General features: G+C 43.5%; 1 protein-coding gene across 1 annotated transcript in view; it reads right to left on the reverse strand.

The window, feature by feature from the left end:
• The window catches only part of bnc2 (basonuclin zinc finger protein 2), a 147,322-nt gene that overhangs the window by 64,805 nt on the left and 66,496 nt on the right, over positions 1 to 16,021 (reverse strand). Inside the window, exon 2 of the mRNA XM_063884712.1 lies at positions 12,691 to 13,045. Coding sequence (XP_063740782.1) covers positions 12,691 to 12,795 — 105 coding nt within the window. The 5' untranslated portion in view covers positions 12,796 to 13,045. The remainder of the gene's footprint in view (positions 1 to 12,690; positions 13,046 to 16,021) is intronic.

Raw genomic sequence — 16,021 nt, forward strand, 5'->3', positions numbered from 1 at the left:
CACGGGAGCTCCAGAGCCCTGCAGACATCACTATCTACCCAGAGACGAAGCACTTATCCTGGGCTTTAACACCCTCTCCGTCCCCTGGCCCTGGAGGCCTGTATGGGTAGCTGTTAGGATATCAGTGATCAGAGATTGAATTACACTTCACCGTAACCTTTGTGAACTCAAAACCTGTCATCGCTTACAGAAGATAGACGAAGCAGATTGTGATAATAAAGAAAACGTAAATTTGGCTGACAGAAATTGGCACCATTTAAAAGACCCTTGACGCAAATAAGTCAGTGACACATAACCCAGTCCATCATAACACGGCAGGAGCTGTGATTTTACAGGTTTCCCCCAACTCTTCTGGACAATAATGCGGATATTTCCATAAGATGTTATGTAGCAGGGAAGTATACTTTTTTCCTGTTGAAGCAATGTATTGCAGTTTTCAAAACATGGAAACAACACAGAGTATGCGTGTGTGTTTGTGTGTGTATGGGCGTGTGTGAGTGCACGTATGTCAGTTTGTGTTTGTGCGGGTGGCTCATGCTCTCTTTGTCAGTAGCAGCAGGCACTAATAACACACAGGGGGAAATGATCAATACTAACCCTCTCTATTCAATTTCACAACATCGCTACTATCACCGGACACACAAACAAACACACGGCACACATGTTGACGTAAAACACACCGGCGTGAATGTAAAACAAAGAGCCTTTGAATAACAGATGTAGCCAGAGGGCTGGCTAAAGCAGGAGGATTGGCTTTGGTGTGAATTTGAGCGATGCATTAATATTTATTTTGTTAGAAATACTCCCTTCTGTCCTAGGAGAGAGGTAGTGGACATGAGATACAGAGGCTGGAGGATGGGTGTGTGTTCCACCTTTAAAGAGTGCAACAGTCATCACGAGAGGAGAAAGGGAATCTGCCCATTAAGACTAAGTGGATGTCTATTAGATCATGGAGGTAAGGAGGTGGGCATTTACCATCAGTCCGACTCACAAACAGCCTCGTCTACCCCTGCATGCCAACGGCTAATGCAGAGCCATGGCGTTGACATCATTTAAAGTTTCTCATAAAGTTAACACAGGTTTTTTTCTGTTTAAATAAGTGGCCTGCTAAAGGAAATGTACTCATTCTCTATTTAAAAGTATTTACTGTGCGAGTGGCTGCCACGGACATCACCTCTGCGAAAATGAAGGCAATTAAAAGACTATCAAAGTCACCACCCAGTCCTATGAGATCAAACAAACCCTGTGCCCTCTCTCTGCTTCTCTCCCTGCCTGTCCCCTTTGCTCTCCCCCCTCTGCCCCTTCCTCCCCAGTGTAAAACCCCCCATTCTTATCACTGCGGTACAGTTAATCCTCACTCTCTCCTCCTCCTCCTACCATCGCGGCGTCCCTCAGGGGGTACGCGAGAGGCTAAAAGGAGGGAGCACATTTGCCACTTGCCTGCGACACATAATACGGAGCAGGCAATCAACTTTGGCTTGACATGTATTTGCTCATCTCTGGGACACACACACACACACACGCACACAAACACACGCACCCCCCCCACCACCACCAACACCACTGCTGGGAAATTGAAGGGTGAGGGTGGGGGTTGGAGGGATGGGGAGGGGGAGCCTAAATTAACACTTGACATTCAATACGGTCAGGTCCTTAATTGGCCGGGGCCTTCCTGAGAAGGCAATTTTCTATTCCCCAAACTGCCCCCGCACTGCGCCATGTGCCAGTGTCATCTGTGTATGTGTGTGTGTGTGTGTGTGTGTGTGTGTGTGTGTGTGTGTGTGTGTGTGTGTGTGTTCGTGTGTGTGTGTGTGTGTGGAAAAAAGAAATTGCTTCTGTGTGTAAGTATGTGCCAGAGAAAAAACTGAGACAATGAGTGTATGCATATATCTGCGTGTGGCTGTGTGTGTGTGTGTGTTTGAGCCGGGGCCCTGTCCTGAGAGAGGCCCTCTGGTCCCTTCCCTCTCTCTAATGAGGCTGGATGAATTAGCGCTACGTGACATGATTTGAACAGCGGTGCCCCCCCCCCCCCCTTCCTCCCTCCTCTTTGTCCTTCTCCCCTCCTCATCCCCTGCTCTTTTTTCCCCTTAAAGCAGTGACAGGCATCTGGTGGCCGAAAAAATGCCAGGAGCAACCCCGCGGCTCTCGCCTTTTGTGCGTGCTGCTGCTGCTTTATACCATGCATACACACACAAACACACCTAGAGGTTGCACACACACACACACACACACACACAATGAAACACTTTCCTCCCGTTCCGTTTCCACTCACGCACATGCAGACTCACTTGCACTTCCCTGCGGATCCAGTTACAGTTGATGTTATTACAGCTTTCAACCTGAGAGGTATTAGGCTTCCTTTAACAGATCTGACAGCATTTACAACACAGGCAAGTCGACGCCTCTAATCGCCTCTGTGACTTCAGCCTATTACCAATTGATCTCAAAGAGAGCCTCCTCCTCACCTTCTGACTGATGCACAAGCTGCCGGCTCCTCTTCCTCTTCTTTGACATAATGCGCTATCTTTCTCTGCTGCTTCATCCAGTAAACCTGACTGCTCTTTAACTGCTCTCATATCACCTTTTTACTGCGTTGAATCTCACCGCTGTTTGCTTGTGATACATGTATTATTTATGTTATTGAGTTATATTTGGTAACCCATTGATTGGGCTCAAAGGATCACCTTTGCCCCCAAGAGGCCCCGATTTAGCCACGATCAAGATGCTAAAATTATCAGCCTTATTGTTGTGCTGTAAATCTGGGTTAAAAATCCCTCGTTGCTATGCTTTACAAATCTAAACTGATCAACAAGCTGGAAAGTAATGGCCTGGATAAAGGAAACAAAAGCTCCAGATTTATTTTTTGTTTTGTATTTGGAGGAAACATATCAAATGGATTAAATGCCATGAAATATTAAATGGCAGTCAGAGTCACACACATCATGCAGCGAACAGTGCTCCAACAAAGCACTTATCGCTGAGTGCGTTTCCCGACAATGGAAGAAGCAGCTCAGGCCATTTACAGGGAAAACATCAACATAGAGGAAGCAAGTTTGTGTGTGTGGGCATGTGTCTGCATGCATGTGTGTGTAAACAACACAAAATACATATTTCAACACACGCTGGAAAAAAGCACTTTTTCCTTTACAAGAATTCTCACTTTGTCCCGCTCTGAAAGGCTAAGGTCGTCACTTCAATTGCACAATGAATGTCACAAGAGGTGGACGGCCAACAATGCGTGGTGCCGGAGGTCACGCATGGTGGCCTTCCACCACTGACTGGTTGCCACGGATACAGGGTCAGACCAATTGATGTGTACCACAGTAGGCTAATTAGATCATTTGTGACATAATTGACAATATAGATTGTTAGAAAGTGACGCTCAATATGTGATCTGCTCTTATGCAGAGGTTTAATTTAAACAGCCGTATTAACAGGTAAACTCAGTGACAACACACAATGCCTCTCCCATTTAGCCCACACACACTGTGGTATTTCATTGCACTTTGTATACACACACACAACACACACTGGCAAAAACAAAAAGCCACCCAGAGTCTCAGTTTGCCAGAAAAACACGAGCTGTGGGATGCCAAGGCAGCTGCATTTAACAGTGGCCATTAAATGTTATTAATCCAACAGCGCAAACATCTTTACAAAGTCAGCAGAGAGCGCAAACAAACGCTTACACATGTTGCTTTAACACTTTGCTCACAACAAAAAGTAGCTAATGAGTTCAGACTTTTTTCAGGGGTTAAATGACAACATAGTTAGGAAGCAATTTACACATAAAGAAGTGAAAAGGGAGACAGGATAGGAGTGTGTGAATGCAGGTATCTACGCCTGTGTGTGTGTGTGTGTGTGTGTGTGTGTGTGTGTGTGTGTGTGTGTGTGTGTGTGTGTGTGTGTGTGTGTGTGTGTGTGTGTGTGTGTGTGTGTGTGTGTGTGTGTGTGTGTGTGTGTGTGTGTGTGTGTGTGTGTGTGTGTGTGTGTGTGTGTGTGTGTGTGTGTTGGCTACAAGCCTACCACAGCCTGTACCACTAGCCTCCCTTCTCCAAAACCTCCCTAAAATCCTCCCTGGGCCTCTAGCAATCAAATCTCCACGGTGAGCTGGAGTCAGAACAAAAAAGAGCGGGGAGATAGACGCAGAGTACAACATCAGAGCGAAAAAAGACTGTGAGGAAGAAATGAAACAGAAGAATCGGGGGGGAAAAAAACCCTCTCTACTCCCCGCCCTCACACACACATAAGCCACTGAGTTCATTGTATGCATTAAGAGATGTAACATATTATTTCTCGCAGTTTCCCTCACTTCACATGTGAACTCTAGACATGAAATCACTGTTACCTGTCGGAAAACCATTTTCTTTGCACAACAGCTTTGGTAATTTGCCAGCACATCGAAAATGGCTTCAAAGACACTCACCGACACACACACTCAAAAGTACATGTCGGATTAGCCGGGGGAAAGGGATGGAGTCAACTGTGAGCCCTGAAGAAAATTACCATAATTATCCATAACCATAAATAAGCCTGATGATGATGATGATGGTTTTAACAATAATAATAGCAATTCACCCTGAGTACTTTTTCAAATAACAGTGACAGCATTAGCCACACCGCCAACCGAAAAATTAAAGGCTCGGTGCCTTGAGAGCTCTTCTTCGCTGCCACTGCTGATGGGGCAAATTGGCAGCAGAGCGAGCAGACAGGGGTCCTTAAGACGGATGTAAAAATAGTAGGCTGTCGATTTGCCCGTTGCTCTGGCTTGGCTCCAAGGAAAACAAAAAAACAGGAGTTGAGGAATAACAGGAAAAGGGAGAAGCCGAGGTGAAAGTATGCCCTAGTTCCTGTCACTTAACACAGGTCACACCTAATGTCACCTTCCTCTGGATACAGGACGGGGGGAACGGCCTCCCACAACAATGTCTCTGCCATATGCTCACGTCTTAAAATACTGCAGTAGAATATATAGGTTTCCTCTGACTCTTTTTTCACTAAAGTCAATAACGTCTGATGATCCTCTCCGCCGGTGGCGATCTCTGGGTCACCAAAGCCAACATGAGCCCCTCCCAGCTCTCAACACCCCCGTGACCCGTGGTACTGCCACATCACACTCACACACACAGACAGACACACACACACACACACACACACACACACACACACACACACACACACACACACACACACACACACACACACACACACACACACACACACACACACACACACACAGAATACACAATTATACTTCAACCCTTCCATAACTGCCTGGACCTTGGTGACAGCTGCTGCATTCCTGCCGTGTCAGTCTGTGTGTGTGTGTGTGTGTGTGTGTGTGTGTGTGTGTGTGTGTGTGTGTGTGTGTGTGTGTGTGAGTGAGAGAGAGAGTGTGTGTGTGTTGCTGCCCTGGCCCTGTGCTTATGTCCCCCTCATTAGCCACTGGCGGGGTGGTGACATCCTGAGCGACTGGCCCTTCAAACACACACTTCCTCTTCACACCGGCGACTTCTCCCCACAGCAGGAAACGACCCAAAGACAAATAACCAAGAGCCGTCTTTTGAAATAAAATGTACGGAGTGGAAAAAGTGCCTCAACAGCCATAGGAAGAAACCAATATTATATTATGAATACAAAAAAAAATGAATCAAGTAAAATGCAACCAATTAATCTGCAAATGTGCAAAAATATGAAAAGAAAACTTATACTTATCCATAAAAGGACTATGCAATTTTCCTATTTTTAATATTATACATCATTTTTCTCAGTGCAGTTAGTGTCTGATCAGCTTCCACATGCACGGCTAAGTTTTAAACCCTATATTAAACTGCTACACTTAGCACTGTATTCATTTAAAACAAATCCTACCAACACAACAGCTTAAAATACCCCATGAATCTTCTTGATGTTACATGTTAAGATTTCTATTCAGATTATCGCTACGTTATTGATTTTTTTTGTTAAAAGCACCTCGCATAATAACAGTAAATAAAGAACAACAAGCAAATAAATATTGTATTTTTCTCCGTTTACATGCACATGCCCACACATGACTAAAATAAGACTCTGAGAAAGACTCAGCTATAGTAGATTTCTCCAGTCATTCCTCTGATAACAGCAGAGCAGATGTCTTTGCATTGCTATCGTTCCTCACACACTCGCACACACAAAACGCACAGCCCGTTGCCCTGCCAGATATATGATAAAGAAAGCCTTTTGACTTCCATGATAGTGTGTCTACGTTCTGTATCCTTCCCATTATTCAGGCATTCACCATGGCGGTGAGGCGGCTGTCTCCTCAGGAAAAACAGGAAACAGCTGACATAGAACCCGTGAGTGATGCTCACATGATGCTTATTGATCGCCGGTTGCCCCGGGTCTCGCACACAGAGTCCGGGTCGCTGCTCACCCATAACACTGGTCCTGCAGGGCATTACTGCATGGCTACAGAGGTTACTCTATGACCTGGGATACACATGTTCATGGCCATCTGCGGGTCAAATTTGTTGGTAATTTGGAAAAAATCATGCATGTTTTATAAAGATATAAAATAGATTAGAAATGTTGAGTCGTATTGACGCATTTCCTGCAGGATCATACAATGAAATACTTCACAAAACCAAACAAAGAGTAAGGAATTTTGTCGGAAATATTCCACAGCGGACACTGTAGTTATGTGCCGTAAATGCAACAGCAAAATGTTAAATAAATGGCACCACGCTGAAATAAATGAATTTTATAAAGTATCTTCAGATTTGAATGAATATAAAAGGAAATGCTTGGTGAAAAAACTGATTCAAGAAACGTTTTTGAAATAAGTTAAAAGTAAAAATGTTGCGGACGTCATATCTCCCTGGTTGGTGCCTGGGTAAATATAGAAGGGACCACAGCATGAATGGGACCTTGTACATCCTCCTACTCCATCAAACTAGATGGCTTCTAATAGGACACACACTCACACAAACACACACATACAGTAAATATACAAGTAGCTGCAGCCACCTTCCCACTCAATCTCACTCTTCCATTTCTGGGCTCTCTCTTGCAGAAATAATGCTGCCTTCAGGAAACACTCACATCATCATCCTCCTTGCATATGCACAAAGACAGAGAGAGATGCCCGCAGACTGAATGCCACATTGGCCTTTTCTCAGCCCTGCTTATGTTATCTGGACCCTCTGAAAAGGCCAGTAGCGGTAGTTGCATTAAACAAAGACAGAACCAAACTTTACAGTAAAGGACAGGTGAATTTGGTTGGATATGAAGAAGTAGCTTTAAAGCTTCCCCAATTAGGCTGATTGAGAGAATCCCAGTCACTTCCTCTTTTGGTGGAAACATTGTGCTCCTTCTGACACGTCTGTCCTTGTGTGTTATTATAAGCAATAATCGTAACGCCCAAAGTGGTCCTTTGTTGCAAAGGTCCGATCTCAAGAGTCCATTTTATTCACATGGTAGCTGGAGAATAAAACAGTCTGGTTTGGCATGTGGTCGACCGACTGGTGGCTGAGATAGATATAGACGAGAAGAAGAGGGGGTGAGGTGTGGGAAAGAGGAAGGGAACCGAGGGAGAGAAGAAGTAGAAGCAGTGAGAGACAGAGACGTAGTAGAAGAAGAAGAAAAAGCAAAAGTAGTAATGGGGGAAGTGGTGCGTGTCTTTTCTGCAAATCTCCTCTTTCACCTCTGCTCTCCTCCAGTTCTCCAGCCAAGGCCAGCCAAGAGACACTTCACCTCGCACCCACACACACATGGAGCCACACTCAACACATAGAAACACACACTCAGAGGGAGAGGACACACACCTGCATAACTGCACATGCTCTCTCTCTCTCTCTCTCTCTCTCTCTCTCTCTCTCTCTCTCTCTCTCTCTCTCTCTCTCTCTCACACAACTGGCATATGAGTATTTAGCCACCCACTCAGAAAAATAAATGGCTAAATCACAGACACAAATGCCTTAACGCACGCAGGCATGTAAACTTCAGTGTCAGAGCACACACACACTCATGTACACATTCACACATGTCACCAGATACATGAACATATAGGCATCCATATGCTCTATGTGCAACGACCCATCAAAGACAGACATGGAAATAATAACAGTTGAGTTTAACGACACACACACACTCACTGACTGTGGATAATTTTACACATATGCATCAAATCACTGCTTCCCAGTCCCACACAATGGCAAGAAGCAATGCATATGCACCACATATGCAACATCCAACATGCCTGTACCCCACAGTGTAAAACACACACACACACAAGCACACACAAGCACACACACACACTACTGTAAGTGTATCAGTGTGTTAATAGGCAGATTAGCGCGTTCTGTGATCCGCACTAAGGAGGATAATATCAACCTCATTTCTTTAGTCAGACAAAACAAAGCAACGCATGTTTTTGCACTAATACGTCTGTCATCATGTCCTGAGAGCTAACTGCAGTCAGAGGTTTAACACACAAAGACAGGATTGTAAATGCTGCAATGCACGATCCAAAAAATTGTTATATGTGAAAATCAGCCATTGATTGTAATCAAAACAAAAGCTTAAATGCAAAACAAGAAATGAAAACACGGGAATATTAGAGAAAGACGGCAAAAGAAAAAGCTGAGGCCAGACTTTAGAAAAACCAGAATTAAAGCAAAAAAAATTATGATCAACAATTGAATTCTTCAATAAAAAACATGGTTTATGAACCATTTGCCACAAAAAAAAATAGTAGGAAGAAAAATAACAATAAAATCCATAAGTGTATTTTGCATAACAATAATTTAAAGCTTGTTTTGCTTAAAGTTTTTTGTATCTTTCATTTACAAATGTATGATATAAGGGAAAGGAAAATAATGCAGGCTTGTGTGTCAGGTTTTGATATCAAAATTCAAAAAAGAAATCTAGAAATGAGCAAAATGCTTTTGAATCGAAATATTTTATTTTAAGAAAATCTTTATATTATTATTATTATTATTATTATTATTATTATTATTATTATTATTATCATTATTATTATCTAAAACTCTACCTTCACTTATATTTTTGCACACTGTAAACCCTGGTATGTATATTAAAGTGTCCGTGTAAGATGGAGCACTCAGCAGACAGAAGCTGTTTGCCACTGTACCTCTTCCAGGTCTCGGCCCATAGTCGACATGTCGCACTTCAAAGGAAGCCGCGGTAACAGCACCCTTGTAAAAAGCAAAGAGGGGCTCTTTTATAGATATTTGTTAGATTAAAATCATACCCTTTTTTTTCTCTCTTTCTCTCGGTTCTCTGCTGTGAGTCTGGGTGGCAGCAGTAGATCCTCATGTGGAGGTTAAGGCACATTTTTACGAGTTGTTCCCACGTTGCTCTGACTTGAAGCGCAGAAGGAAATAATAATTAAATAAAAACGACGCGGCCTACGGCTGCTGCATTGTGCAGGAATTATCCCTGATGAACCAATTAGGCTCGTCGTATCACTTAACTCCGGGCTTTTTAACTTGCAAGGGTCGATATTCATAGCCTCGCATGTACAGCAGCGGGTCAATTAAGGCTCCAAATATTATCACTCCGTAATGCCTGGGAAATAATTCAACTCCTAATTAATGTTTGTATTTTTTCCCCCATAAAAACAATTATGAAAGTTCCCTCTTGCAGTCTTTTGTTAAACCGATTTCTGAACATTAGGAAGCTGAGAAAATAGGCAGTATTTATCGAATCCATTCCATTGATTTCATTTAAATTGCATGCTGCTCGTGTTGTTTCCTGTTGACACATTTGCGTGCATTATGAAGGTTGTGAATCTCCTGCTATGTGGTTTGGGGGGGAAATCAGGTTTCTTCAAAGATTAAAAGCCTATTAAGGCCTGTTTTGAAAGTTGTAAATTATTCGCCTGCACTCGTGCCTTAATCGCCACTGTTGTTTATTTCGTTAGTTTAGAGAAAAATGCAATAATAAAAAGCAATTGCATGTAGATTTTAGGTTATCAATGTGCAATCTAAACACCCCAAACTCAATGAAAGATAATAAAACATATTTAATACACCTTTAAATTTGATCAGTTCTCCAATTTGTAATGGCATCCCCTCTAGTCAAAATATTATGGGGAAATGTTTCATAGTCTTTAAAACATTTATGTATAATTGAAAATGCATTCATGTATGAATAGCAAAGTTATTTACAATTACAGGCGAATTATAAAATACATGAAATCGTATTGACTTCAGGAATAAACAAAAACGAAATCCATAAATATCGAGGTGTCGTTCGTTTTCAAATTGACATTTTGTTAAGTAATTTTCTTTACGCTGGAGGAGACAGGTGCTGCTTTTTTTTTTAGCTTGATAGCATTATAAAACACAGCTAAAAAAAAACAAGAAACCAAGATAAAATCTTTTGATTTATAATCTGAAAATGTAAATCTTTGCTTAACTTTTTTTTTGTTTCATCGGTCACTGATGTTTATGTATCGAGATGATCAGACACCAGCTTTGCATGAGTTTATCGATGTCAGTTTAAATGACAAAACAGAATTGATGTGAAAGTGATATTTTTAAATCCTAGCCTTTGTATGTGATTTAAAAGGATTTTCCAAATGTTCGTCCTGGTAATGCCCTGCTCGTTTGTCGTAAACGCAGTGCGCAGGGCTGTGTTGCGTCTCCATCGATCAGATGGAAATATAATTTGGCCTAACAACGATGAAATACCGCATCCCTCGTGTCACCTTGTTGATCTTTAAGGGAGAGAGTGGAGATTTTGAAACACGAGCCTATAACGCATTTCTCTCCACTAACACCCCAGGGTGCGCCAGCCTCGGCAAACACAAAGTCATTATCGCTTAGATTCCAAGAAGGCGAGTCTGTCAAGGAACAGGCTTCCTTCGGAGAATTTATGTCATGCCTACTAAACATGGGAAGATGTCTTCTAAGTGGTGCAAGGATGGATAAATAACAGCGAGTCCCACAGCTGATTATATTGAAACAACGGTGCGCATTTGTAAAAAGGATTGGGGATGCAAACGTGGGGTCCCAGCTGATGCTGAGCGCAGGGGCCCATGATCCACCTGCTTCATACGGGAGAGGAAGAGAGAAGAGGCTCTTCCAAATCACTTATCAATACTTTGGATGATCACTTCTTTAGGAAAATGTAGGAAAACAAGCTTGCAAAAAAAATGTATGATTTTGCATACAAAGTGAGGAATGCAAACGTTTTATAAGTGTACTCTTTAAGAGAGATTAGGCTGCGTGAAATGCAAGAAAAATAAGCTTTATTTCATTAAGAAACAGACACCATATCGGGGAAATGTTTCTAGAAATGTGATCGCCTATTCCATAACTCTGGGATGTTATAGTCTCAACACATCAGTTTTGCTTTCTCGATTACACCTCTGGGATTAAAAAAAAAAAAAAAAAAAAAACGTAAACTGTACCGGCTGTAAATACCGTCAAGGTGACAGAATAAGTTTCTCATCATTTCCAACACCGATCCGGGGCTGTTGCGCAAGAGCCGCTGTGGCTTGAGCGTGTAACAGCACGTGCAAGGTACGGAGGTCCCGCTATGATTAACTGCAACATAACCACCATCCTCTATCTTTACTGTCTCCCCCTCACAAACGTGCGCGCGAATGGACGCGCGCGCGCGCACACACACACACACACACACACACACACACACACACACACACACACACACACACTTATGCACAGACTCTTACTCCTCTTCCCTTTTCCTTACCCGCCACAAAACACCGCGTCTCTTAAAAATAACTCTCTAACTTCGGGGCTGATTGAAAGAATATAAAAAGCTATTAAACTACAGAGGAATTCAGTGTAACATCCATGATAACAGGCGAGGCATGTCTGGAGGAAATGTGGACTTTGCTCAGCCGGTGCAGGCTATCCGTTATCATCATTGCTTTTCCAGCCGAGCCTGTGTTCGTGCACGGCTCCTCTGCTGTTCTGTAACCGCGCAAGGGGCTTCCTGCCCCGGCCACATGAAGTCAATTAGCCGGTCCCAGAGGGGGGCCCCTTCCCGAGCCTTTATCGGCACTGGGGTTACCAAAACACTGCTATTGCTTTGCTTTTAAACTCCACACCGCTCATGGACCAATTACGGACACCTAAGCATGTATGTAACGAGTCCAGACATAGAATAATCCATCAAACGGTGAAATTAACGAATTCTCTGATATTGTGCAATTTTCGCATCAAAATGTGTGTTTTTACAAATACACAAAATATTATATTTTTTGTCGTTTTATGGGGTAAAAAAATTACTCAGGCATTGAATAACTAAAATCAAAAGGAACACACACACACAGAGGCTGCATGAATGAACACTCAGACATGGTGTGTGTAGAACAACAACATAATGATACACAACATAAAATCTGATATATTCCAAAAGTGGGAATAAAGAGGCAACAATTATATTATACTACATGTTCTTGATTTGAAATATTAAAAACCAAACATTGCCCACAACCACCCACCTACCCCTTACACACACCGTCTGACACACATACACACACTCTCTTTTTCACACTCTCAGACTAAAGAGGTAGTGGAATCAAAACAGCAAAAGTTTCAACATAAACCACAAGTAGAAATACAAAAGTGTTGTACTTGAATAATATAGACTGGGAATATTTAGAAAGAGAAAGAGGGAAGATGCAGGAGAGGATGAAGGGTGAGGCTGACGTACCTGCTGGGACATTCTGTAGAGGAGGTTGCTGTCAGTGCTCTGCTGCTGCCATGTCCCCATGAAGCCCGGCTGCTCAGCACTAGGCGGTCTGGTGCTGAACTGCATGGAGCTTTCGCCTGCTCCCTCAGCGCTGCTGCTAACGATGCTAATGCCACCCAGACCACTTGTGCTGCTGCTGCCTGCTGCTGGTGCTGCTACTGTTGCTACTGGAGGGGATGCTCGTGCAAATGCCAGTTGTGCCTTCTGGTCCGTTAGCCTTAGCTGGAGGCGGCCTGGGCGGCTCCGGGTCTGTGCTGGGCTCTTGTGGGACCGTGTCGCACTCACTGCCTCTCACATCCAACTCTGCCTCCTTGGACTTAGACAGAGAGAGGAAGAGACAGAGAGGGAGGGAGGGATGTGGGAGTGTGAAGGAGGAGAGAAGGGAAAAAAAAGTCAGTGAAGGTGGGTTCTTTCGGGGTCGTGTTGCCTTTTTTTCCGTCTCTCACTGGTCCTGCTTCTCAGGGAGGATAACAGTGAGAGGGGAGTAGATGTGTGTGTGTGTTAAGATTCTTGGCAGCTCTGGGGGCTGAGAAGTGTGTGTGGAGTTAATTCTTCAGAAGAAAGAAAGAAAGAAAAAGAGGGCAGTGAATTTCCTCGGGGGGGGCTCGTCTTGGACAGGGCAAGACCAGCGGTACACAGGAGGTGAGGAAGGATGGAGGTGAGGAGGGGGGCCGATGAGAATGAGCTAGAATGGTTAAAAATAAAAAAAGAGGGGGGTATGGGAATAAAGCGAGGAGGTGTGCATGATGCTGCTTCCCGTGGCCTCAGATTTTGCTTTAATCCATCTGTCACTAATTTTGTACTTGGACATGGACTCAACACAAACACACACATTGACATCCATTTACTTGCATCCACACATTCAGATGTCTCTCTAATATTGAAGAAATTCCCAAAAGTAAGAAAAAGTTGAACAACCCTGGAGCTGCACACTCAACACTGAACACATCCACACATAAGGATAAAAAACAAGTCTTTCATCCAGCCTAAGTAATCTATTTAATAAATATTTTTTTCTGAATATAATATAATTAAATGTAAAATGTGTCCTACATTGTTAACCAAAAACAGCAGACAAACAAATGTAAATAAAACACTTTCACACAAAATCTTTCTAAAAAATGTTTTTAAAAAAGTAAATGAAATACAAAAAAGTCCCATTGAAATTTTAAAGCAATAAAGCCAATAAAATGCATGAATGTCTCTTACCATCAATTCTTTGCCTGTCCCAGCAAAGTGAAGATGAGGTGTGGGAGTAAGCCACCAGCTATCCAGCTCTCCCTGCCTCCCGTTTCTCTCTCTCTCCCTTTCTCTCTCCCTAAGCTACTCTCTCTCTCTCTCTCTCTGAGGTTGTGTCCCTCTCTCGACGTCCGTTACCGTGCCGCCTGTCCTTGCTCTTTCCCTCTCTCCCTGCTTCTCTCTCTCTCTCTCTCTTTCTCTCTCTCTGACTCCTCTGTACTCCGCTGCAGCCGCTGAGGAACTGAGAGCCTCTCTGTATGTGTGTGCAAGAGCCAGAGCATGTAAGAGCAAGGGAGTGTGTGTGTGTGTGTGTGTGTGTGTGTGTGTGTGTGTGTGTGTGTGTGTGTGTGTGTGTTTGTGTGTCGAGGCCAGTGCAAGCTCAACTGAGTCAACTGTGCTGCTCCACTCTGAGATGCTCAATGACATCGCGCTGCACGCTTCCTCACTCGCACATACACACACCCCTCCTCTGCTAAAGGGGAGGGAGAGGTGGGGGCAAAGCGCCATCGCAGAGCAGGGGAAGGTGGGGGGGAGCGATGTCCCCCTGCCTTATTACCATTTGCGCTGCGAGCGGGCGGCACGTCTCAGAGCAACTTTCAATCCTCCTGAGGGACCATCCCACCACACACACACACACACACGGTACTAAGCTAAAGAGCCTTTTACCTTCAAGAAAAAATATCTTGAAAACAAGCATTAGTGTCTCAGATGGTTATCAAGTATTTGCTCTTTGTTGGAAGATTAGAAAAATGCCGCTTTTTATACGCCACAGAAAGGTTTTTAATCAGAGCTGAAAATGACTCTATTTGTAGGGCAGCAATAAAAAATAAACAAGCAAGAAGAAAAAAAAACAACTATCAATAGACGTGTTATATCTCTAAAAATCTGGTGCCTTTGTTTGATTTTCTCCCACTCTAATGAAAGACTAATGGAACGCAGGCAATCTGCCACCAGCATGCATACTAACACACACACTCACAGGCACACACACAAACACACACACACACACACGGCGTAAACCCCCCCGCGGAGGCTCTCAGATTTTAATTAAGAAAAAAATGAGGAAGAGGTTCCATTTTAGCCAAATTGGTCCCCACAGCAGCAAAGGTAAGGGAATAAAATGAGGGATGGAGGAGTAAAGGGAGGCAGACGTGGAGAAAAAGACACACAGGAGGATAAAACTGAAGAAAAAAAGAGGAAGCAGATCTATTCTTCCTTTGACAGAGCATAGGACACGTCTCAAACAATGAAGACATCCCCCCCACCACCTCCTCCTTTCCTTCTCCTTTCCTTCCCTTTAAACTCCCATCTCCTCTTCTGCAGCCCAGTCTTTTCACCCCACCATCATTAGAGAAATGACAGACCAGGTGCCTGAGTCCACAGCGAGAGGGAGATGTCACTGTGATCTCTCCCCCGCCAAGGAACAAAAGAGAAAGGGACAGAGAGAGAACTTCTCTCCCCGGCAACATTAAATGGCTCCTGATATACAAAGTTTCTTCAAATTTTGTGTTAAATAGCTGCAGACGGGCGCTTGGTCTCCTGTTAAAAGCCTTTTATGCGATGTACTAATGGCAGTATACTGTTAACCTCTGCTGAGATTATGACATCTGTCCTTACGAGAGATTTCTGCCTGCAGAGGGAAAGGTACAGTGTGTCTTACCACTTTGAAAATGTGCAATTGTGTCTTTTGTCTCAAGCTCAATTTACATCTTCACTCCTTTCTCTCTCCCTGCCCACCTCTTATACCTTTGCTTTGTCTCCTGTGATGTGTTTCTCTACTTCTTAGTCCCTCGCACTGTCTTTTTTTTTCTATTTTTCTCTTCATTCATCCTTTTTATAGTGGCCTGCGTTTTGTCAGAAGCAGCCTTGTTGTAAAAGGTGTACTGTGTCACCTCCTGTCCACACGCACTGCTCTTAACAACTTTATGAAAAGGTAATGCACGAGGCTTATGCAAATTATGTTAAGTGACAATTTAGCAGCCGAGGTTCCTTTTTGCTTTCCCGCTTGCGCCTCTTCTCCTCTTCTCGCCCTCTCTAACTCCCTCCCTCTCGT

The sequence above is a fragment of the Eleginops maclovinus genome, chromosome 5 (genome assembly GCF_036324505.1).
Source record: "Eleginops maclovinus isolate JMC-PN-2008 ecotype Puerto Natales chromosome 5, JC_Emac_rtc_rv5, whole genome shotgun sequence".
NCBI lineage: Eukaryota > Metazoa > Chordata > Actinopteri > Perciformes > Eleginopidae > Eleginops > Eleginops maclovinus.